Raw genomic sequence first — 25,554 nt, 5'->3', positions numbered from 1 at the left:
CAAGACCAAATAAATGAAGAGGAAATAGGCAAACTACCTGAAAAAGAATTCAGAGTAATGATAGTAAAGATGATCGAAAATCTTGGAAATAGAATAGAGAAAATACAAGAAACATTTAACAAGGACCTAGAAAGACTAAAGAGCCAACAAACAGTAATGAACAACACAATAACTGAAATTAAAAATACTTTATTTAATTTTTTTAATTAAATAAAAAATACCGGAATAACTGAGGCAGAAGAATGGATAAGTGAGCTGGAAGATAGAAAGGTGGAAATAACTGCCAGGGAGCAGAATAAAGAAAAAAGAATGAAAAGAATTGAGGACAATCTCAGAGACCTCTGGGACAATATTAAGCATAGCAACAACGAATTATAGGCATACCAGAAGAAGAAGAAAAAAGAAAGGGTCTGAGAAAATATTTGAAGAGATTATAGTTGAAAACTTCCCCAACATGGGAAAGGAAATAGTCAATCAAGTCCAAGACGTGCAGAGAGTCCCATACAGGATAAACCCAAGGAGAAACATGCCAAGACACATATTAATCAAACTAACAGAAATTAAACACAATGAAAAAATATTAAAAGCAGCAAGGGAAAAGCAACAAATAACATACAAGGGAATCCCCATAAGGTTAACAGCTGATCTTTCAGCAGAAACTCTACAGGCCAGAAGGGAGTGGCAAGATATATTTAAACTGATGAAAGGGAAAAACCTACAACCAAGATTAGTCTACCCAGCAAGGATCTCATTCAGATTTGATGGAGAAATCAAAAGTTTTACAGACAAGCAAAAGTTAAGAGGATTCAGCACCACGAAACCAGCTTTACAAAAAATGCTAAAGGAACTTCTCTATGCAGGAAATGCAAGAGGAGGAAAAGACTTACAAAAACAAATCCAAAACAGTTAAGAAAACGGTAATAGGAACATACATATCAATAATTTCCTCAAATGTAAATGGATTAAATGCCCCAACCAAAAGACACAGACTGGCTGAATGGATACAAAAACAAGACCCATATATATGTTGTCTACAAGAGACCCACTTCAGACCTAGGGACACATACAGACTGAAAGTGAGGGGATGGAGAAAGATATTCCATGCAAATGGAAATCAAAAGAAAGCTGGAGTAGCAATACTCATCAGATAAAATACACTTTAAAATAAAGACTCTTACAAGAGACAAGGAAGGACACTATATAATGATCAAGGGATCAATCCAAGAGGATATAACAATTGTTAATATCTATTCACCCAACACAGGAGCACCTCAATACATAAGGCAAATGCTAACAGCCATAAACAGGGAAATCAACAGTAACACAATAATAGTGGGTGCCTAAAAAAAAAAAAAAAAAGTGGGTGCCTTTAACACTCCACTTACACCAATGGACAGATCATCCAAACAGAAAATAAATAAGAAAACACAAGCTTTAAATGACACATTAGATCAGATGGACTTAATTGATATTTATAGGACATTCCATCCAAAAACAACAGAATACACTTTCTTCTCAAGTGCACATGGAACATTCTCCAGGATAGATCACACCTTGGGTCACAAATCAAGCCTCAGTAAATTTAAGAAAATTGAAATTGTATCAAGCATCTTTTCCAACCACAACACTATGAGACTACATATCAATTACAGGAAAAAAAACTGTAAAAACTACAAACACATGGAGGCTAAACAATACACTACTAAACAACCAAGGGATCACTGAGGAAATCACAGAGGAAATCAAAAAATACCGAGAAACAAATGACAATGAAAACACGACGACCCAAAACCTACGGGATGCAGCAAAAGCAGTTCTAAGAGGGAAGTTTATAGCAATACAAGCCTACCTCAACAAATAAGAAAAATCTCAAATAAACAACCTAAACTGACACCTAAAGCAATTAGAGAAAGAACAAAAAACCCCAAAGTCAGCAGAAGGAAAGAAATCATAAAGATCAGATCAGAAATAAATGAAAAAGAAATGAAGGAAACAATAGCAAACATCAATAAAACTAAAAGCTGATTCTTTGAGAAGATAAACAAAATTGATAAAACATTTTTCCAGACTCATCAGGAAAAAAAGGGAGAAGACTCAAAGCAACAGAAATAGAAATGAAAAAGGAAAAGTAACAACTGACACCACAGAAATACAAAGGGTCATGAGAGACTACTACAAGCAACTATATGCCAATAAAATGGACAACCTGGAAGAAATGGACAAATTCTTAGAAAACTACAACTTTCCAAGACTGAACCAGGAGGAAATAGAAAACATGAACAGACCAATCACAAGCACTGAAACTGAAACTGTGATTAAAAATCTTCCAACAAACAAAAGCTCAGGGCCAGATGTCTTCACAGGTGATTTCTATCAAACATTTAGAAAAGAGCTAACACCTATCCTTCTCAAACTCTTCCAAAATATAGCAGAGGGAAGAACACTCCCAAACTCATCCTACAAAGCCACCATCACCTTGATACCAAAACCAGACGAGGATGTCACAAAAAAAAGAAAATTACAGGCCAATATCACTGATGAACATAGATGAAAAAATCCTCAACAAATACTAGCAAACAGAATCCAACAGCACATTAAAAGGATCATACACCATGATCAAGTGGGGTTTATCCCAGGAATGCAAGGATTCTTCAATATATGCAAATCAATCAATGTGACACACCACATTAACAAACTGAAGAATAAAAACAATATGATAGTCTCAATAGATGCAGAACAAGCTTTTGACAAAATTCAACACACATTTATGAAAAAAACTCTCCAGAAAGAGGGCATAGAGGAAACCTACCTCAACATAATAAACTCCATATATGACAAACCCACAGCCAACATCATTCTCAATGGTAAAAAACTGAAAGTATTTCCTCTAAGATCAGGAACAAGACAAAGGTGCCCACTCTCACCACTGTTATTCAACATAGTTTGGAAGTTTTAGCCATGGCAATCAGAGAAGAAAAAGAAATAAAACAAATCCAAATTGGAAAAGAAGAAGTAAAACTGTCACTGTTTGGAGATGACATGATACTCTCTATATATAATCCTAAAGATGCCACCAGAAAACTACTAGAGCTAATCAGTGAATTTGGTAAAGTAGCAGGATACAAAATTAATGCACAGAAATCTCTTGCATTCCTATACACTAACAATGAAAACTAAGAGAAATCAAGGAAACACTCCCATTTACCACTGCAACAAAAAGAATAAAATATCTAGGAATAAACCAACCTAAGGAGGTAAAAGACCTGTATGCAGAAAACTATAAGACACTTACGAAAGAAATCAAAGATGATACAAACAGATGGAAAGATATACCATGTTCTTGGATTGGAAGAATCAACACTGTGAAAATGACTATACTACCCAAAGCAATCTACAGATTCAATGCAATTGCTATCAAATTACCAACAGCATTTTTCACAGAACTAGAACAAAAAATTTTACAATTTGTATGGAAACACAAAAGACTTCGAATAGCAAAAGCAATCTTGAGGGGAAAAAAGTGGAGCTGGAGGAATCAGGCTCCCCGACTTCAGACTCTACTACAAGGCTACAGTAATCAAGACAGTATGGTACTGGCACAAAACAGAAATATAGATCAGTGGAACAAGCTAGAAAGCCCAGAGATAAACCCACACACATATGGTTACCTTATCTTTGACAAAGGAGGCAAGAATATACAACAGAGCAAAGACAGCCTCTTCAATAAGTGGAGCTGGGAAAACTGGACAGCTACATGTAAAAGAATGAAATTAGAACACTCCCTAACACCATACACAAAAATACACTCAAAATGGATTAAAGACCTAAATGTAAGGCCAGACACTATAAAACTCTTAGAGGAAAACATAGGCAGAACACTCTTTGACATAAATCGCAGCAAGATCTTTTTTGACCCACCTCCTAGAGTAATGGGAATAAAATCAAAAATAAACAAATGGGACCTAATGAAATTTAAAAGCTTTTGCACAGCAAAGGAAACCATAAATGAGACGAAAAGACAGTGCTCAGAATGGGACAAAATATTTGCAAATGAAGCAACGGACAAAGGATTAATCTCCAAAATATACAAGCAGCTCATGCAGCTCAATATCAAAAAAACAAACAACCCAATCCCAAAATGGGCGGAAGACCTAAATAGACATTTCTCCAAGGAAGACACACAGATTGCCAACAAACACATGAAAAGATGCTCAACATCACTAATCATTAGAGAAATGCAAATCAAAACCACAGTGAGGTATCACCTCACACTGGTCAGAATGGCCATCATCACAAAATCTACAAACAACAAATGCTGGAGAGGGTGTGGAGAAAAGGGAACCCTCTTGCACCGCTGGTGGGAATGTAAATTGATACAGCCACTATGGAAAACAGTATGGAGGTTCCTTAAAAAACTAAAAATAGAACTACCATATGATCCTGCAATCCCACTACTGGGCATATACCCTGAGACAACTATAATTCAAAAAGATACATGTACCACAATGTTCACTGCAGCACTATTTACAATTTCCAGGACATGGAAGCAACCTAAATGTCCATCGACAGATGAATGGTAAAGAAGATGTGGCACATATATACAATGGAATATTACTCAGCCATAAAAAAGAACAAAATTGAGTTATTTGTAATGAGGTGGATGGACCTAGAGTCTATCACACAGAGTGAAGTAAGTCAGAAAGAGAAAAACAAGTACTGTGTGCTAACGCACATATATGTAATCTAAAGAAAACGGTACTGATGAACCTAGTGGCAGGGCAGGAATAAAGACGCAGGCACAGAGAACAGACTTGAGGACACAAGCAGGGAAGGGGAAGCTGGGATGAAGTGAGAGAGTAGCAGTGACATATATACACTACCAAATGTAAAATGGATAGCTAGTAGGAAGCTGCTGCATAGCACAGGGTGATCAGCTCGATGCTTTGTGACGATCTAGAGGGGTGGAATAGGGAGGATGTTAGGGGGGATCATGAGGGAGGGGATATGGGGATGTATGTATACTTATAGCTGATTCACTTGTTGTACAACAGAAACTAACACAACCTTGTAAAGCAATTATACTGCAATAAAAGTTTTTTAAAGAGTCAAAATGAAGAAAAAACTAGTACTAGTACATGTGCCATATGATTCAAAGTAATAATTAACACTTATATAGCTCTTGCCACATATTAGCCATCATTCCAAGGACTTTACTTATGTTAACTTATTTAATCTGCACAACCACCTGCATTTCACAGATGAGGAAACTGGGGCACTTGACTGAGGTCACACAGTTAGAATACACCAAAGCCAAATTAGAACTCAGGTGTGTGGGTCCAGAGTCCATGATCATAACCACTATACTAAAAATGTAGTATATGAATATAAATAACATATAAATGAAGTTTGAGAAACACTGACATGGTCCACCACTTCCCCACTTCGCCCTCTCTCAACCTTACAGATAAGTAAACTGAACCTCCAAGAGGTTAAATAACATTCTCAAGGTCAACAGGAATAACAGGAAGTTAGTCATAGAGCTATTACTACAATCCAGAATCTCCATGCTCAGATCTGGGGCTCCTACCTCCCCACCAGGGTGCCTCTGAACAGACCTTCTTATTTGCTCAGAATGTTTGATATGTAGTCTGTGCAGATTAACACATAACATTAGGGCTGGCCCCATGGGTGGATGATCTGTGCAGTCACACAGGGCTCTGCACTTGGCTTAATGCTCTGCTGCTGTCTTCTTGAATTCTTAACAATTTTTTAACAAGAGGCTCCATGGTTTCATTTTGCACTGGGACCTACAAATTATGTAGTCAGTCCTGCATAATATCTATGTTACTGGAGAACCAGAGGAATTTTGCAAAAGTGATGAGGTGGCAGGAACCCACTGCCTATGGTTTTGTTTTTTTGTTTTTTTGATACAAAGCTACATTTTATTTGAATTTTTTTTTAATGTTAGCATATCTAAATTCATATATGTAACTGGTTTACAGTTTTTGTTTTTGTTTTAATTTTTATTAGAGCATAGTTGCTTTACAATGTTGTATTAGTTTCTACTGTACAGCGAAGTGAATCAGCTATATGTATACATATATCCCCCCTTTTTTGGATTTCCTTCCAATTTAGGTCACCACAGAGCACTGAGTAGAGTTCCCTGTGCTATACAGTAGGTTCATTAGTTATCTATTTTATACATAGTATCAATAGTGTATATATGTCAACACCAATTTTCCAATTCATCCCACCTCCCCCTTTCCCCCTTGGTATCCATGTTTGCTCTCTACATCTGTGTCTCTATTTCTGCTTTGTAAATAAGATCGTCTATACCAATTTTTTCAGATTCCACATATATGTATTAATATACCATACTTGTTTTTCCTTCTTACTTCACTCTGTATGACAGTCTCAAGGTCCACCCACATGTCTATAAATGACCCAATTTCGTTCCTTTTTATGGCTGAGTAATATTCCATTGTATATATGTGCCACATCTTTTTTTTTAACATCTTTATTGGAGTATAATTGCTTTACAATGGTGTGTTAGTTTCTGCTTTATAACAAAGTGAATCAGTTATACATATACATATGTTCCCATATCTCTTCCCTCTTGTGTCTCCCTCCCACCCTCCCTATCCCACCCCTCTAGGTGGTCACAAAGCACAGAGGTGATCTCCCTGTGCTATGCGATTGCTTCCACTAGTTATCTATTTTACATTTGGTAGTGTATATATGTCCATGCCACTCTCTCACCCTGTCACATCTTACCCCTCCCCCTCCCCATATCCTCAAGTCCATTCTCTAGTAGGTCTGTGTCTTTATTCCCGTCTTGCCACTAGGTTCTTCATGACCTTTTTTTTTTTTCCCTTAGATTCCATATATATGTGTTAGCATACAGTATTTGTTTTTCTCTTTCTGACTTACTTCACTCTGTATGACAGACTCTAACTCCATCCACCTCACTACAAATACCTCCATTTCGTTTCTTTTTATGGCTGAGTAATATTCCATTGTATATATGTGCCACATCTTCTTTATCCATTCATCTGTCGATGGACATTTAGGTTGCCTCCATGTCCTGGAAATTGTAAATAGTGCTGCAGTGAACATTGTGGTACATGTAACTTTTTGATTTATGGTTTTCTCAGGGTATATGCCCAGTAGTGGGATTGCTGGATCATATGATAGTTCTATTTTTAGTTTTTTAAGGAACTTCCATACTGTTTTCCATAGTGGATGTATCAATTTACATTCCCACCAGCGGTGCAAGAGGGTTCCCTTTTCTCCACACCCTCTCCAGCATTTATTGTTTGTAGATTGTGTGATGATGGCCTTTCTGACCGGTGTGAGGTGATATCTCATTGTAGTTTTGATTTGCATTTCTCTATTAATTAGTGACGTTGAGCATCTTTTCATGTGTTTGTTGGCAATCTGTATGTCCTCTTTGGAGAAGTGTCTATTTAGGTCTTCTGCCCATTTTTGGATTGGGTTATTTTTTTGATATTGAGCTGCATGAGCTGCTTGTATATTTTGGAGATTAATCCTTTGTCCATTACTTCATTTGCAAATATTTTGTCCCATTCTGAGGGTTGTCTTTTCATCTTGTTTATGTTTTCCTTTGCTGTGCAAAAGCTTTTAAATTTCATTAGGTCCCATTTGTTTATTTTTGATTTTATTCCCATTACTCTAGGAGGTGGGTCAAAAAAGATCTTGCTGCGATTTATGTCAAAGAGTGTTCTGCCTATGTTTTCCTCTAAGAGTTTTATAGTGTCTGGCCTTACATTTAGGTCTTTAATCCATTTTGAGTGTATTTTTGTGTATGGTGTTAGGGAGTGTTCTAATTTCATTCTTTTACATGTAGCTGTCCAGTTTTCCTAGCTCCACTTATTGAAGAGGCTGTCTTTGCTCCATTGTATATTCTTGCCTCCTTTGTCAAAGATAAGGTAACCATATGTGTGTGGGTTTATCTCTGAGCTTTCTAGCTTGTTCCACTGATCTATATTTCTGTTTTGTGCCAGTACCATACTGTCTTGATTACTGTAGCCTTGTAGTAGAGTCTGAAATCAGGGAGCCTGATTCCTCCAGCTCTGTTTTTTTTCTTTTTTTTCTGAAGATTGCTTTTGTTATTCGAGGTCTTTTGTGTTTCCATACAAATTGTAAAATTTTTTGTTCTAGTTCTGTGAAAAATGCTGTTGGTAATTTGATAGCAATTGCATTGAATCTGTAGATTGCTTTGGGTAGTACAGTCATTTTCACAATGTTGATTCTTCCAATCCAAGAACATGGTATATCTCTCCATCTGTTTGTGTCATCTTTGATTTCTTTCATCAGTATCATAGTTTTTTGCATACAGGTCTTTTGCCTCCTTAGGTAGGTTTATTCCTAGGGATTTTATTCTTTTGTTGCAGTGGTAAATGGGATTGTTTCCTTAATTTCTCTTTCTGAATTTTCGTTTTCAATGTATAGGAGTGCAAGAGATTTCTGTGTATTAATTTTGTGTCCTGTGAGTTTATTAAGTTCATTGATTAGCTCTAGTGGTTTTCTGGTGGCATCTTTAGGATTTTCTATATATAGTATAATGTCATCTGCAAACAGTGACAGTTTTACTTCTTCTTTGCCAGTTTGGATTCCTTTTATTTCTTTTTCTTCTGTGATTGCCGTGGCTAGGACTTCCAAAACTATGTTGAATAATAGTGGCAAGAGTGGATATCCTTGTCTTGTTCCTGATTTTAGAGGAAATGCTTTCAGTTTTTCACCATTGAGAATAATGTTTGCTGTGGGTTCATCATACATGGCCTATATTATGTTGAGGTAGGTTCCCTCTATGCCCACTTTCTGGAGAGTTTTTATCGTAAATGGGTGTTGAATTTTGTCAAAAGCTTGTTCTGCATCTATTGAGATGATCTTATGGTTTTTATTCTTCAATTTGTTAATATGGTGTATCACATTGATTGATTTGCATATATTGCCTTTGGAGTCAGACAGCCCCAAGTTCAATCACAGCTCTGCCACTTCCTGTGACCTTGGGAAGTTCACTTAACTCCTTTGGGCCTCAGTTTTCTCATCTGTAAAAATGCAGATAATTCTTTTAGCCTTGACCTAGTTGCTGTTTGGGGCTTAAATAAGAAAACATCAGAGAAAGCAGTAAGAAATATTGTTTTGCTGCCTTTCTTTTAAAAAGCTAGAATGATTCATTGTCTCCCAGACTAGCTATCACATGCCAAAGTACAACATGAACCTGTTCTGACTCAGGCTGCCTTCCCAGTTATGAGGCAGAAGAAAACTCCCAGAGAACCTTTTGTAATCTTGCTGATAGCACAAACTTCAAACTAGCTCCAGAAACTGATACTCCTTGGCATGTGAGGATGCCACCCTGCAGCTTGGGCTGGCCAGACAGAGGGCAATGAAGCCTGCAGTTTAAGAAGCACCCAACTGCTAGCTATTAACTGCTTTGGTATCATGATCTTTGAAGGCTGGAATATAAGTAAGTTTCACCTAGAACAAAGATTCTCAACCTTGACTACACAACAGAATCATGAGAGTTGCTTCTGAAACACTCTATGACCAGGATCCCCTCACAGAGATGTTCTGATTCAATTGGTCTGGTATGGCCAACTATTGGGTATTTTTAAAGCTCTCTTAGGTAATTTTAATGTGCAGCCAGGTTTACAATGATCTAGAACAGTGGTTCTCAAAGTGTGGTCCCTGACCAGCAGCATCAATATTATGTGGAAACTAGTTAGAAATGCAATTTCAGAGCCCATCTCAGACCTACAGACAGAATCAGAATCTCTGAGGGCAATTAAGATTTTAACAAACCCCCCCAGGTAATTCTGATGCATGCTCAAATTTGAGAGCCACTGATCTAGAGAGAAGAATAAGAAGATATCAGCAAGAAGGGCAGATAATTTAATTACAAAACTCCCTATTTTTGGATATATAAAGTATATCCATCCCACAACCCCAAATTGGCTTGTAAATTTTTTAACTATCTTGTAGAATAAATATCCCATCTCTAAACATCTGAGCCTCCAAAATGCCAGATTATTCTTCTTAATCTCTCTATTCATAATATAAGTTTCCTGGGGAGAATAGTAGAGAGATTTCTAAACGGAGCTTAAGAAACTTCTGCTACTTTTTTAAAAGATTTACATGGTTAGGCTGAGTCATAAGCTGATAATCTTCTTAAACACATTTTTTTATCCAAATTTCTCTAAATGAATCTTAATTACAGCATTTTTGTGACAATGTTTTGCTAAGCTTTTGACCTTGAGAAGAGCACAATTCACAGCGAGAAACGAGGCACGATCCTAACTAGACACCCAGCACTTGTTTATCTTCCTTTTGACAAGAGAAATAACACAAATAGCAAATGTTTAATAATCCCCAACAAAATGAACACAAAGCGGCCTTCATCTACCTTTTCTCTTCGATGATGCAGTTTTGTAAAGGAATACCTCAGGGGTTGGGCAGAGGTTCAGGGAATATGAAACTAGGAGGGACCAGTAAGAACACTATACAGTGGTATTTTCCAGGCATGTGTCAGGTCTACTGGTCCCTGTGGGCCTTTACTGTAAATGAATCATCTGTTAGACCAGCTGTGGGCGCCCTTACTCTGGAGTCTGTCAAGTTTTCATCTGGAAGTTTTTCAGTCCCTCTGAGGAAAACAAATTACCGTCTATAGCTTTAGAGAACAGATAGGACTTGTGATTTGGGCAATGGACCTCATAAATCCTGTACTAAACCATCACTATCCCAAAGAGAAGGCATACTTTATGGTCTTCGCCTGAGCTCTCATCTGAAATCCTATTGGAAACTGACCCAAAGCAGCCACTGTGATGAAGGGAAGAGGAGGGAGAGAAGGGGGCCATGAATTCGACCTGAGAGGGCACCAAGATAAACAAATTCCTGATGATATGTCCCATAAATAAGTTTGAAATTCTCCTTGTAGGAAACAAGAAAACAACTGGCAGCTTCAACATCAAAATCATGTTCAGAAGAGCAAGAAAAATCATGGAGGCCAGAGTGAGGATGGCCACAGGGCCAGGGTGATTCCAAGAGGGAGGGAGGGAGGAGGTGAATCGTTCAGCAGCTGAGGCTGCCTGCTGGCAGAGGTGCTGGGCTACACAGGGAGACACCTGGGGAGGAGGGTGCAGCTGAGAATGAAGGGAGAGGAGACCATGGCAGTGGAAGGCCCTGGAGCAGGTGTGTGCCGTGCACCCTTAACAGACAGCGCTGTGAAAGAGTGGGTGATGGGCTTCTTTCCCTCAGCATTACATTTGTGAGATTCATCCGACCTGTGCTTGTAGTTTTAGTGTGTTCATTCTCCTTGCTGTCTAGCATTCCACTGTGTTGATATACCACAGTGTATTTATCCATCCTGGTGTCCATGGATATTTAGCATGTTTCTAGTCAGGGCTGTTAGGAGCAGAGCTGCTACGAACATTCTTGTACGTGTTTTCAGTGGACACAAAGACACACTTCCCTTGGGCTTCTGTTGAGTTAGAGGTGGAACTGTTGGCTTGGATTACTGGACTTTTTAATATGTCTTTAGACAAGATTGCATTCTGTCTCACAGCCATTATACTCAACAAATAACATGAGGGTCTCCAGCTCCACTTTGCAGGTGGGAAACTGAGGCATAAAGAATGTGACTTTATGTTAGATCAGCTGCAGGGCCAGAAGAGAAGCTCCCCCGGTCCCCATTCCATCCTGAGCCTGCTCTTCCTGGCCACACCATATTAAACAAAACTTGTTATTACAATCAACAGGGCTTGTGAGTATTTAAAAAATAACCAGCAAAGTGGGAGCTGGTGGGGATTGTGCTGGATGGGAGGCCACCTTCTCATTACCATCTTCATTTCTACATTGGCAAGTGTCTGTTTTGGAAAGTTGATCCCAGAGTAGCAAAAATAAAAAAGCCTCCGGGCATAACAAAGCGCCTCGTTATCTTCAGCGGGCAGGGCTTCCTGCTGGAAAGCGTGCCCCAGGAAGAGGCCGCTCCACCCAGCCTGAGGTCAGGTGGCCCACCTCTTTTGGCCCTGAGTGTGGAGCCATGTTCAGAGGACAGGAAGCTCCTGGGGGACTCCAGAGGTCAGGGACCTTCTTCATAACCTGAGCTTGTTCCCACAGGATTGGAAATCTATCTAGACCCAGGTCACCCAGGCTCTTTTCAGCATTGAGTTTTTGTTCGGGATTTCTCCCATATGACTCAGAGGACCCCCTACCCCTACCCCTCTCACTTGTAGGTTTGAGGTCATTTGCTTAATTTGCAAAGGATGGACCGAGACAAGTGGAGTAAGTAGGTGTTTCGCCAGCTGACACTGAGGTGCCCTGAACTCGTGAAGGCAACTTGGCATCCCGAAAAGCTCTCTGGAGGCCCCTGGGTAGGATGGGAGCAGCCCTCCATTTAGACTCAAGAGATGTGAGTTCTGGTGCCATTTCAATCCCTGCATATTGCACACTTCTTACCTTCTCTGGGATGATGGACGAGGAAGTGTGTTTGTATAAAGGGCCTTCTGATCACAAGGTATTCTGTTACATAAAGAAAGCCCGTTCAATTGCTGAAGGCACGATTCCTCATCTTGTCTAGCCCGAACCTCTCAGGCTAGACAAGATGAAGACAATATGGCAGGCATATTCTCCACCCAGGAACTTCTGTCCGGAAAAGAAGCCAGAGCCTCCCTTTGAATACGTCCCTTCAGCGCAAACAGCCTCTCATGGGACTCACTGCCATTACTGGGTGCCCAGTACAGCCGTGTCTGCTGTTAAAATATTGCAACACGTCTGTGCCTGCTGCTAACTAGTCACTGCCTTGCGTGCTTCCTCCCCTCCACGATCCAGCAACTAAAAAAATAACTCCAGCCCAGCAGGGGGGCCTCCAAGACCCTGCTGCAACACAAAAGCTGATTCCCTTCTGATTTTTAACATCACACCTGCCTTTCATTCATTCAGATGTATAACTACAAAGCAGTGGATCTAAGTTTTTATGGAACTGGAGAATTAAGTACCCAAATAGAATAAGTAATATTATTTATCAATCAGCCATCTTATTCTTGAGGCTTGGTTCCAAATGACTTCTGGCTTATGCTAAAAGCAAATCTACTTTCAAAAGATAAAACTTTGCCATCTGTAAGGGTTTACAAAAGAGTAAACCCAATCCCAGTGACAACCTAAATGACAGGACCCAAAAACTATTTCAAGCAATGATAGCATCACTGGAATAAGTATATAGCTTCAAAAAGTGAAGAGTTTATCCAAACATAATAATTTGGGGAAATTTTAATGCTGCTGGATATCAGAGGATATTAAGGAACTTTTTTAATAAATTCCTTTTTTTTTAATAAATTTATTTCTTTATGTATTTTTGGCTGCATTGGGTCTTCATTGCTGCACGTGGGCTTTCTTTTTAGTTGTGGCGAGCGGCGGCTACTCTTTGCTGCGGTGCGCGGGCTTCACACTGCGGTGGCTTCTCTTGTTGCGGAGCACGGGCTCTAGGCACACGGGCTTCAGTAGTTGTGGCGTGAGGGCTTCAGTATGTGGCTCGCGGGCTCTAGAGCGCAGGCTCAGTAGTTGTGGCGCACGGGCTTAGTTGCTCCGTGGCATGTGGGATCTTCCCGGACCAGGGCCCCGTGTTCCCTGAATTGGTAGGTGGATTCTCGACCACTGCACCACCAGGGAAGCTCGATATTAAGGAATTATTATCAGTTTTTAGATGTGATAATGATACTAAGTTAAGGTTTTTAAAGGAGTCTATTTTACAGATACATACTGAAACATTTACAGATGAAACAGGATGAAAGGGATTTGTTTCAAAATAATCTAAAGAGAAAGTGGTAGGGGAGTGGGTGTCGGAAGGGAGCGGGCTAGCGATGAACACATAGGATTTTTTATACTATTCTCTCCACTTCTGTATGTTTTAAATTCTTCAAAAGTAAAGTTCAGCAAAATTGTTTCCAATCAGTCTATACCTCCCAGCCACCCCTGGTAGGTGGGAGAAATAACAATTGGAAGCAGCCTGGATTAGGACATGGAGGACCCGGAAGGATCCACAGTCCGAACACTATCTAAACACCGACTGTGTAGCTGTGGAAAGTCCTGTATTTCGTCTTGTGCCACAGTTTCCTGTCTGTGAAACGCACATAACCTTAACCTACACACACACACACACACACACACACACACACACCCCATTCTGAAACAGGCCAGGAGGAGTCTAAACAAGACAACATTTGTAGAACATTTTGCGTTCCTTGGGAGAAAGGTGTGACATAAAGGATGCATCACTGTAGGACCTCAGCACCCAGAGGGGTTGTGTGAAGTTTTGTTCAGATGATTCAGGATTCCCAGAAGCTCCCCACAGATTTTTCAGAAACGACCTCATGCTTCGTTCTCTAAGCCAACTGAAAAAAGGAGCAGAAACAAAACACCCTGCTTCTACACAGGAGGCTTTTAGCAGCTCTGTTTACTCCTCCAACACAAAGCCCTTGTTTATGTGTGACAGATGGTAATACATGTTTCTCTCTTCTCTCTGCCCCCGCTCATTTGTTCCCCTCTGTTCCTTTGTCCCCCTCCATTCTTCCTTTTCTCCAGTCCTTCTCTGCCTCACACCACTTTTCCTGAACTGATTCAAGGGCCAGGGAGAAGGATAAAGGCAGACAGAACGCCAAGCCCTAGGAAAACGCATTTGCCCAAGCCAGCTATTCATGCTGTCAGGCCGATGCACACAGTCGATTCTTGGTTCACAGCACTCATATTTGAAATGTATTTTTGAAGACAGAGTGACACACCTTTGAAACTGTAGGGGGCTCAGAGCAAACATTAGAAGGCCCATAAATATTTATGTGGTAGGTTTCCATGGATTGCTTTCCCAAAGTAATCACAGACGACACATTTGCGTACAGACACATACACACACACACACACACACACATCCATACTCGTGTTCCTTCCAGGCCCAGCCACTCCCCAGATAGAACCTAACCTTGTACTGAATATTTTTGCGCTAGGCACAGTCTATAACGCAGCAGGGGAGGGGGTGTGAAGGGCTGAATAAGCTAGAGCCTTCTCTCTACCCTCATGGAATGCTGCTGCTGTCCCTCACAGACCCAGGCAAGTGACTTAGTCTTTCCCAGCCTCCATTTCTTCATCTGTAAAATGAAGGTATTCAAATAGGTAAATGACATAGACTCTTTTCCAGCTCTAAATATCTATGATTCTATGAGTAATCACACCAAGGCTCCCAGAGCATTCCCATAAACCGATCTACCTGACACCCCAATACTTGGTGGGCACAGGGGAAGGTTTGTCAGAATAGATGTCAAACCAGTGCTCGAATGATGACCCGCGTAGTACAGAAGAGAGAAGCTAGGGGCAAAGGGGGAAAGAAAAAATGTTAGTAAGTTTAGTAGGGAAATAACATGCTTATAAATAGGATCCGAGAAGGGGATCAAAGAGGAAAGAATTGATGTAATAGCTACCAAGCCGAAGGAGAAGGCAGCTTTGGCACCTGCCTGTATGTCTAAGAGAAAAGGTAGCAAGAAAGAAAAATTGGGCATAAGGAGGTGTGTGCCTGACGATAAACTCAGTCTCCTGAAACAAACATGCTTCCAACAGAGGCATTCTCCAAGAAGCAGCATGCTGGCCCTTTTAAAAGAGGCCTCAGTTTGGTGCCTTGTTCTACACAAGGATAATAACTATCCCCCATGGCCACACCCACCCCCAGACAAGAAAGAGTAAAGATCCATGCTCAGAAAAAATGAAGTCGCTATTTGAGAATAGCTACGTCTGCAAATGATTAACTCCAGGATTTATTACCAATTAGGACTATAAATCTCTGCTTACTTTGGCTCCTGTAAAGTTGATTTCACTGGGGGATGGGGGGGGAGAGAAATCCAAGCTTAAAAAGACACACTGCAAATTCAAAAGGAAGCAGGATACCTCAAGCACCAGAGCGGAAAGCAGGCTTCACCTTGTGGTTCTAAGCAAACAGCCCAGCAGATGCCCACAGAGTTAGCAAAGTCAAAGAGACTAGTGCCACCGAGAAGAGGGCGTTGGGGCCTGGAAGGAGGGTGCATAAGTGAGGGGCCCCCAGCGGCCAGGCCACAAAATGGCCAAAGTTGGCAGCGAAGCATGCGCATCAGGAGTTGTTTTTTTGTTTGTTTTTTTTTCTGGCCACGCCCCACGCAGTTTGTGGGATCTTAGTTCCCTGACCAGGGATCGAACCCGGGCCCGTGACCGTGAAAGTGCAGAGTCCTAACCACTGGACCGCCAGGGAATTCCCACATCAGGAGCTTTAATGTTCCTGATCTCAGGGGTTCTCAGCCTTGGCTGACCACTGGAATCACCTGTGAAGCTTAAAAAACACCTATGCTTGGGTCACACTGCAGACCAATTAACTCAGAATCTCTAGAGGGTGAGGCTCAGGTATCAGGATTGTGCAAAAACTCCCCAGGTGACCCTCCAGGTGCAGCCAGGGTTGAGAACCACTGCTTATCTCATTTCCTCCTCACAGCAACCCCAAGGTATAGGTACAATACTCTCATGGTTTCATAGAAGAGAAAGCTGAGGCACAAAGAGGCTCAGTAACTGGTCCAGGGTTACACAGCTAATAGTGACGGAGGCATGATTTGAACCCAGACCTCACACTCTTAACCATCATGCCCCATGGCCTCCAAGGCTATGGTTCTCAGCGTTCCAGTCCCTGAGCCTTCGTGGGCTTTTCAAGGTAGAAAATGGGGCCTCTCAAACTATTTTCATATATCTTTTCTTAAAAATTCTAATAGAAATGAAACATTAGCTCATATTAATGCTACGTGTTAACTAGGAAGGCGGGTTTCTTTCCTTTGCTTGGAATGAGAAGGTTGCACTGGACACTGCATGCTTATCAGGAGTTCTCATTCGTTCCTTCAACAAACATTAAGTGCCAGTTTGCTGCAGAGTCTATAAAATAGAACCACCCTGGGCAGATAAGCACACAACAGATATTCTAAGGGCTGAAACAGTGGCATGCACTAGACACTGTGAGAGTCCACAAAGGAAAGTGGACAGCTGAGTGGCAGTAATGTATTATGACTTTGGTGAGTGAAAAATGACAAAGTAAATCGTAGGATCATATATGCATGTTGCTACGTGGTGAAATAAAAGATGGAGTCCCTAAGTGCAGGTATGGGATAATAAGATGCTATGAGAAGGTTGGGAATACACTGCTGGTGATCCATAACTATTTAATCCAGAGTAGAAAATGCAAATTCCTGGCTAGCACCTACTTGAGTACAGTGAGCTAGATGTCAACAGGGGAGGGGGTACTGAGGTGACCTCAAGAGCCCCTATCCTAACTAAAGAGGCAGCCAGTTCTCACCTCCAGCCAAACGTCTCCATATCGGAATGTGGGTACAGCGTTGTCAGTCCTTCTGACTTGTTTAGGGGAAGCTGTAAATATGGGTTGCTTAATGCAAGATCTCTCAATTTTTAAATGGCATCTAATTCGAGTCTTTTCAATACACTGTGTAGACCAAAGAAAACACATCCAGCACCAGCTCTACTTTCACGATTGAGAGTGAGCTCCCTGCCTGACCCGTGGATCCCAAAGCAACTGCTTTTATCCCACCTGTGCTTCCCCCCCCCCCCCCCACCTACAGGTATGCTCATTTATTTTGGGTACGGCATCTGGAACAGCACCCTGGAAATCAGCGCCCGAGAAGAAGCCCTGCACCAAAGCACGTACCAGCGTTACGACGTGGACGACCCCTTCTCAGTGGAAGAAGGTTTCTCCTATGCCACAGAGGGCGAGAGCCAGGAGAACTGGGGCGGGCCTGCCGAAGACAAAGGCTTCTATTACCAGCAGATGTCAGATGCACAGGCAAACACCCAGACGAGTAGCAAGGCGAAGAGCAAAAGCAAACACAAACAGAACTCAGAGGCCCTGATTGCCAATGATGAGTTAGATTACTCTCCAGAGTAGGAGCAAACACGCAAGAAATGTGTAGAAATGACGGTGATTTATTTTCAGTAACTTAACCTGTGGGCTAGAAGGTGGAAACGTCTTTGGCTCTCATTTCAAAAACCCAGGCTTCCCCAAAGTCAGTCCCCAGTCATAGCCTGTCATTTGCCAGTTCTGCTCTTCAGGATAGTTCTGTCGAAGGGCTTAACCCAGGTCCCGTAGCTGGTCCCCTTGTAAAAAACAAAAATAAAAACAAAAAACAAAAAAACTAAACAAGAAGCTACAAGAAGTTCTATCTTAGGTGCAACCATCAGAGCTGATGGCAGCAAACATTTCCCAGGCCTTTGCTTTGCTGGTTGAATCTTTTCGCTTCTTACTAAGGCCCCAAGAAGCAGGGAGTAAACTTCTTGGACCACACTGAGGCTGCAGCTCCTCCTGGAGAGGTGCCAAAGCAGGCAGGGGTGGGCACAAGGCAGCATTTCAACCACCTGAGACCACAAGGGCAAAGCTCTGTTCTCAGCATGCTGGGCTGAGAGCTGCTCCCTGAGGCCGGGTGGCACGTGGCACTCCCTCAGCAAGCCACATTTTGTCCTGAAATCTCACAAAAACAAATTCATGGGGATGCATGCCTCTTGTTCTTCGCCAAGGTTCTCACAATCTCCCAACTAGAACTTTAGGACACAGCAAAGTCAGGGACTCTGAGACCATGACCCCAAAGATTTCAGACTCACCATAAAGCAGTCATGCAGACCCAATAATATGGTGAGAAGCACCATCAAAGCTCTACTTAAATGGCCAGAAAAAAAAAAAACAACAACAACTGAATAACCATCTCTTGCAGTGAAAGCCAGAAGGGCATTGGCAAAAATTAACTCTCTGTCATGCCTTCTCTTATACCAGACTCTAAGCTCCTGCTGATATGATGAAAGAGGGCAAAGTAGGAGCATGATGTCATGGCACTAATATGCCTTGAAGAAGTAGGCTGTTTGTTTTATGATCAGATAAAAAAGCTTTACAAGGAGAAGTGACCCAGCCACTGAGATCACATTGCAAACTCTACTTCAGATTTCTAAAATTATAAATTCTGTAGTTTTCTGAGATATGCAACCACTTGATTGGTGGGTGCTGCTCTGAAAACAAAAATACTGAAGCACAGCTACTTAGTAACTGCATTCCATGAGATCACATTTCACTTCTGAACCTTATTCCTCTGGAGTAGCTCACTTTTAGATGCGTATTTTTCCTTTTATTTCCCAAAGTAGTTTCACTGAAGCCCAGAGAAAAATCTGGTAAGGTCTAAATCTGGGCCATAGAGGGGTTCTTAAAGGTATTTTTTCAGAAACAAGCTGGAAGAGAACATTTGCAACAAGAAAAAAACACATGTTCTATGCATTCTAGTCCTGGGTTACAGGGATTCCAACACTGCCTTGAGATGTGCACGCATGTATGTGAAGGCACAATTTGGATCAAGCTAAAATCTTTGTGAGAATTTCCTGAAAGGGAGGCGCAATAGCAAATTCTTTGCTCTCTCTGTCTCCTGGATCTAGAGTTATGCCAAAAGTTTTCCAGAACATCAACTAATGTTTAAGTCTATTCTTTCTTAAAGGTTGAGGTTTGTGCCACCTTGGCATGTTTCAGGATTATAAACAGGAGGCAAAAGCACATTTTTATGCAAAACTAACACTGATCAAGAATGTACCAAGTCTTAAGCAATGCGAATAAAAAGAAATGTAACATCTGTCCTTGGAGGCTCACAGCCCAGGGAATGAGGAGCACCAGAGCCTGATAAATGTAGATAAAACAACCAAACCTGACAAGTCCTCTTGGTTGATGCCCTGGGCTTTAACATAATATTTTTTAAAAGATCAACTGAAACTAGTTGTTTTTTAAATAAACTGCACATCCCGCCCATAGCCAATGTATGCCATTTAAATTCAAATAATTACTGTTTCCAGATCTTCTTTTTCATTCCTCTATATTAAGTGTTTAGAGCTCTGGTTTCCTGAGGTCATTTTTTCATTTTAATGTAATGCTTGGCAATGCCATTTTTCTCTCGCCTAAGATTAACCATAAAGATACAGTGCCTGGTGTGTGAAATACATCTTTGGGGATTAAATTCGCTATCAGTAATTGTTGTGAAGACAAAATTTCGAACTGGTCTTAGGACTCAACAAATCTGCCTAGTTTAAATATAATCTGTTAAACCTGAGACACATCCAGACAGATGGGATGGGGCTGTATTCCTTAAAAGTGTTCAAAGAGAAATACGAATGCAAAAATAACAAAATCTTAAAGTGAGTGAAAGAGCTTCCTTTTACTAGTAAGGTGTAGGTATTAGCGTAACCATTGTCTGGTGGCAGACGTATGCAGTTTCTGCAGCATGAGAAGAGAGAAGGCATGCTTTGGTAAACCCCATTGGTACTGATTTCTGGAAGGCCTTCTCTAAATCACTCTCATTTCACGAGTCATTTCTCACCAGTAGCATCTGTATATTTTTTTAAGCTTTGCTCTCGTTATTGCTCTAAAGTTGATCAGTCATTTCACTAGTGACCTTGGCTTTTAAAAAAAATTAGTCAATATGATAGAAAAAGTTTTTCAAGATAAATAAACATGTTTTTCCCTCATGTTTCCCAGCCTCTGTGAAACAGTCCTAGATTTCACAATGCAGTTTTCAAATACCATTAGCCACTAGAATGATTATAGTAGCGCTTCCTAATTAATTTTCTTAAGACCATATTTGTGGGACCACGTTATAAGTAAGATCACCCTATAATTACCTCAGAAACTTAGCCCCTTGAACAGAGTCCAAGAAAGACCTATATTTTACTGAATCCTCTGTAGCAAGAGCTCTTTCAGTGAGATTTCATCATGTGGATTTATGATTTGGAGGTAATTACCTGATTTTTTTTAATTGTATGCTCTTTATTAGCACTCTGCTTCATTTCAAGAGGATTTCAGGTGGCTATAAAAATACATATAATACAAAAAGATTAAGTGAGGAACTGAGGCAAGTAAAAATAGAAGTAGAAAGGATAAGACAAGGCTAGACGTGTATTTAGTACACAAATGCAGAACCTTGACACGCATTGCTAGATCTGCCAATGAGGAGGCAACTTAAGAAATAATGGAATTGTTGGTAATGACAACAAGAAGTATTCCTGGATGATAAGAATAAATCCTTCCCCATGAGGGCAGAGAATTGCAATACCATAGATCACTGAAACCCACAGATAAGCTTCAGAGCTAGATTTTACCAACTACATGTGCCTGGCATATAGTGGATGTTCAATAAATATCTGATGATCAGATGGATGGGTGGATGGATGAATGAAAGGAAAAGGAAATATCATTTATTCAACAATTTTTTGTGGAGAGCTTATTATGTGCTGTAGTGGTTCAAATATTGAAAGGACCTCCCTCCATTGGAAAGATCATAGAGAATGCAGCCCATAGAGTTGAGCCTTGTGGGATGGGGAGAATTTTGCCAGGTAGAAATGAGGGAGATGCCTGCCAGATGCAGGATCAGCGTGAGTAAGGTGTAGACTGTGGCTAACAGCTGTCTCCTGACGAATAATTTCTACTGTGCCTCCTTCAAGGGAAAGCAAGAAGCTAGTTTGACAGGAGCACATGATTTGCATTTAGAACTGTAGGAAATAATACTGAGAAGGCAAGTCAGGGCTCACGCACAGATAGACGTGAATGTTGAACTGAGCTGGCTGGCTCTCCTTGGGTGAGGAAATGATGATAGTATGAATCAGGGAAGGCTGGACTTTAAGAAGCTGGGGCAGTGGCTTCATCTGCCTAGCAAAGAGCTAATAAATTACATACACACTCCCAAGTTGATTTAACATACCTAAAGGGGGAAAATATCCATACTTAAAACAATGTATGATTCTTCCTTTGAAATCCTGTCTGATTTCATCAACTTAGGAGAAGTATAGTCATTTAACATGTGGACAGACAACACAAAGTTATTCCCAGCCACTTTAAAATTTTCAACAGTAAATTTAAACAACCAAACCTAACAACATTTTATATCTATCTAACCTGAACAGTAAAACCGCAGCTCAAGATTTTACTCAACTTGAGTGTAAAGCCACTTTGTGAAAGGAAAGGAATGATAGAATTAGGTCAAGAATCCAGTTCTACTTCTTAGTAACAAACTAATAGCTAATCAAATGTCAACATAATGGTCATGATGAGCCTCCTTAATAAACAGGGGGGGAAAGGTTGTTGAATTTAATGATCCATCTTTCTCTAGAACCTGTGGGTTGGTCAGGATATAAACCTAGTAACATTGGGAAAACAAAGCACAAACTCCTTCAAAGAAATGTCTTTCCCCCATTCTGAAAAGAGTTGATGAGCTTGAACTCCTTTATATCCCACTTTTAAATCTACTTTACAAGGGGCCACCTCTTCTCCGCATTATGAAGAGAAGCTGCAGGAGTTTGAGAATCTGTCTAAAAGACTAGAGGAAATTGCTGTCCCCTTTCCCACTAGATTTTAGCAGGGCCGAGATGTCAGTGGAAGCCCACTGAGGGTCACCCACACGTTTACTAATTCTGTGTCTCAGATTAGAATGTCTTGTTGGGTGGAGATGTCAGAATGTGTCTGAAGCCACAGCTGGGGTCAACTCACCGAGTCCTGGCGGCAGTTAACAGTCCTCGCTGGGATTTAAGTCCTCGGGCTAGTACGCACTCCGAAGACCAGCTTAACTTCTTATGCTGGAGGAAAGGGCGGAGCAAATTCGCCGCCCTCCAAATTCGCCTCGTGGCATTCGCACTCCCTGGCGTTTAGAACAAGACTTGTCCAGGAAGGTTTTTCTATCTCAAATTTCCACGGAGACTCAGTTTCTCCCATATGCATGCACCTCCCGCACGCTGAGAACCCCTTTACCTACTGGCAAAGAGAGGCGCCAACAGGTAACCAGTGGTGGCGCCGCCGTGAAAGAGCCAATAATGTGTAAGGAAACAACGCGCAAGCGCAGGACAGCATCCCAACGCGCAAGCGTAGGAGAGGGTCCCAACCCGCAGGTCCCGCCGTAAGCGGGAACTTGTATGCCTTTTCCCCAAAGGAGTTTGTATTTCTCAACTGGAACGGTGATGGGTAGCAGAAAGCCCCTTTCGTGTACAAATGTGTTAGTCCTGTGTCTCCTTTTATTGTCTCTAAGACTTTTGAGGAGAGGCTCTTGTAATTTTTCCCCCCTCAGGAGCAACTTTGTTTCTTAAAGGCTTTCCTCTTCTTGCCCGGCTTGAGTAACTCACTCGTCTTTCTGAAATACCTAGGCACTTGCCTTGTGCCATCACTACTTCAATAAGAAAATGTTTTCGTTTTTTAGGACTTAAAGCCCAAAGGGGATTAGTGGAAGTTTTGAAGACCATCAAAAGTGAACATATATTCTGTAGCATCAGCTAAAATAGTGTTAGAAATCATTAAACAGTATGCTACGTGCATGGAGTTACAAAATTCACATAGGGCCTTCGCAAAGACAGCTTTGGGCTTGAAGTCTTCTGAAGGCAGGTAGCTGTAATTTCTTATTCTATGAGAACGTTTAGTGCATTTTGATACAATAAGGAAAGAAAATGGCTCTATATTAGAACTAGGAAACAGGGGCAGCCTGGATTTTTTCATTAGGGACTCCCTCTGTGCTTTTTTTCCCCGTTTTCCTGACATTGACATTGGTGGCATTGACTAACGGGAATTGTGCGTCATGTGAATTTCCCAGGAAGTGCAGACTATGAAGGACTATGTTCATTCTGAGAAGGCCGCTCCTTGTACATCTACTACTAATTGGTCGTGGCAGTTGCAGGTACTTTGTCTCATTCACTCACGCTTCCAGAGGCTAGACTCTACCCTGGAAATCATAAACACCCACCTTCCAAAGCGAAAACACAGTTAATGCTACGATGGCGCATAAATACCTCAACCATCTGGGCTGATAGAAGGGGCTGCAGGTCTTTTAAAGAGCAGCTATAGTCCTCATCCCATATAGGCACACCATCTAACCAGGACTCACATTCTAGCTTTTCTCACTGTGGAAAAGAAACGTTACTGTTTAATTCATATCCAAAGTTATAAATACAGCTTGTAAATTTTACTAACGTGTTTCATTTTTGTTTGGTCCTTGAGAGCTACAACTTGCTTTTTTGCAGATGGTAACTTCTGGTGTTGTTCTCTGCTTTTTTTTTTTTTTTTTTTCTGGTATGAACTTGCTGTATTTGTTAAAGTTTGTTTTGTGGTTCCTAATTCCCATTGGTGCACTGTACAATGGGGTGTGTAGTGTCATGAAGAAAGAAATAATATGCAGCTATGTTATGAAGTGTGTTTTATTTTTAAATGACTGTGATGTTGACAATATATTGATTTATTAAGACACTAAGGGAAAATTCTAAATTTACCAAAATGTGTATATTTTAATAAATGCATAAAGCTTTATTGTGTGCCTTTAAATTTAAAAATGGGTTTATAAAGAAAGTCAGAAACAAGTGTCTTACTATAAAATATCCATAATAATGTAAAGCTCTTACACAGGAGATGACCAATAGAAAAAAGAAAAGAAAAAGGAGCTTTCCCATATTTTGTTACCTTAACCAGTATCTGAAGTCTGCTACTTTCTTTCCATCCTAAAATGGAGATGAATACGTGAATCTTGCCTTAAATGTTTCAATTGTCCTTTGTAGAAAAACCAGATAAATGAGCTCATTTTTTGGAACTAATTGCATTATTGTGGAAAATTCGTTTTCAGAATAAAAATATTTTAAAAATTACAGCTAATCGACTATTAAAATTTAAATTTGAAGCAAGTGCCATCTTACCTTATAAAGTTCACTTTACTTCTGTGAAGAAACTAAAATTCCGCTTTAGCAGACTCTTGGGAGAACGTGACGTGATTCCGTCTCCCTCTCACCATTTTCGTCCAAAAAGGTACAGGGCTCTCCCTGGGACCCTGCTCACTGCGGTGCCTCATGAGTTACCCCAGTCCCAGTTCCAGCTCCCAGTCACAGCCACACACCACTCCACCCTCAGCACCATGGAACATTCGAGTCATTGCCCTCCTTCATTTTTTGGACACATTGCAGGAACATTACCTGCCTATAGTCTCAAACCCAATTAATGACAGTAGCATTCATTTATTTTACTTTTTGATGGCACAGGTAGTGACACCTGGAGAAAAGGTAGAGGGGCGTATCAGGGTCACATATTGCCCACACTACGTGAGATGCGAAGAACCTGCCATGTCTTTATCCTACAACTCCTTGATCTCCCTTGCAAAGGTTCACCCCCCTGGGTGGCAGGGGAGAGAAAAACAAACTTTCAATATATTAATTTATGGAATCACAGTTGCCTTCCAGTTTGGCCTCTTTTTAGATGATCTAGTCTCTTTGGGATAAATTCTCCATCTTCTGGATTCCCTCCCTTCCTCCCCCTTGCTTCTCTCCAAAATGGCACCTGGGAACAGAGCCTATGAGATCTCCTAAGAGGGGGGGAGTTGGGGTGCAGATGAGAACTAGGGTGTTCTGGACCCTTAATGGACACTGCTGAAGAATGGTTACCGGGACGGCTCCCTGGACAGATGACCACTGAAGAACGACTGGCCATGGGGATTT

At 40.9% G+C, this 25,554-nt stretch overlaps 1 protein-coding gene across 1 annotated transcript in view; it reads left to right on the top strand.

Annotated features, from left to right (window-relative positions):
- The window catches only part of SLC7A14 (solute carrier family 7 member 14), a 127,366-nt gene extending 103,230 nt beyond the window's left edge, over positions 1-24,136 (top strand). The window contains exon 8 of the mRNA XM_007197518.2: positions 17,646-24,136. Coding sequence (XP_007197580.2) covers positions 17,646-17,968 — 323 coding nt within the window. The 3' untranslated portion in view covers positions 17,969-24,136. The remainder of the gene's footprint in view (positions 1-17,645) is intronic.
- The last annotated feature ends 1,418 nt before the right edge of the window (positions 24,137-25,554 follow it).

Source organism: Balaenoptera acutorostrata, chromosome 4, assembly GCF_949987535.1.
Source record: "Balaenoptera acutorostrata chromosome 4, mBalAcu1.1, whole genome shotgun sequence".
NCBI classification, from domain to species: Eukaryota; Metazoa; Chordata; class Mammalia; order Artiodactyla; family Balaenopteridae; genus Balaenoptera; species Balaenoptera acutorostrata.
The sequence above is the reverse complement of the archived record's forward strand: the minus strand, read 5'-3'. Positions and strand labels throughout refer to the sequence as shown.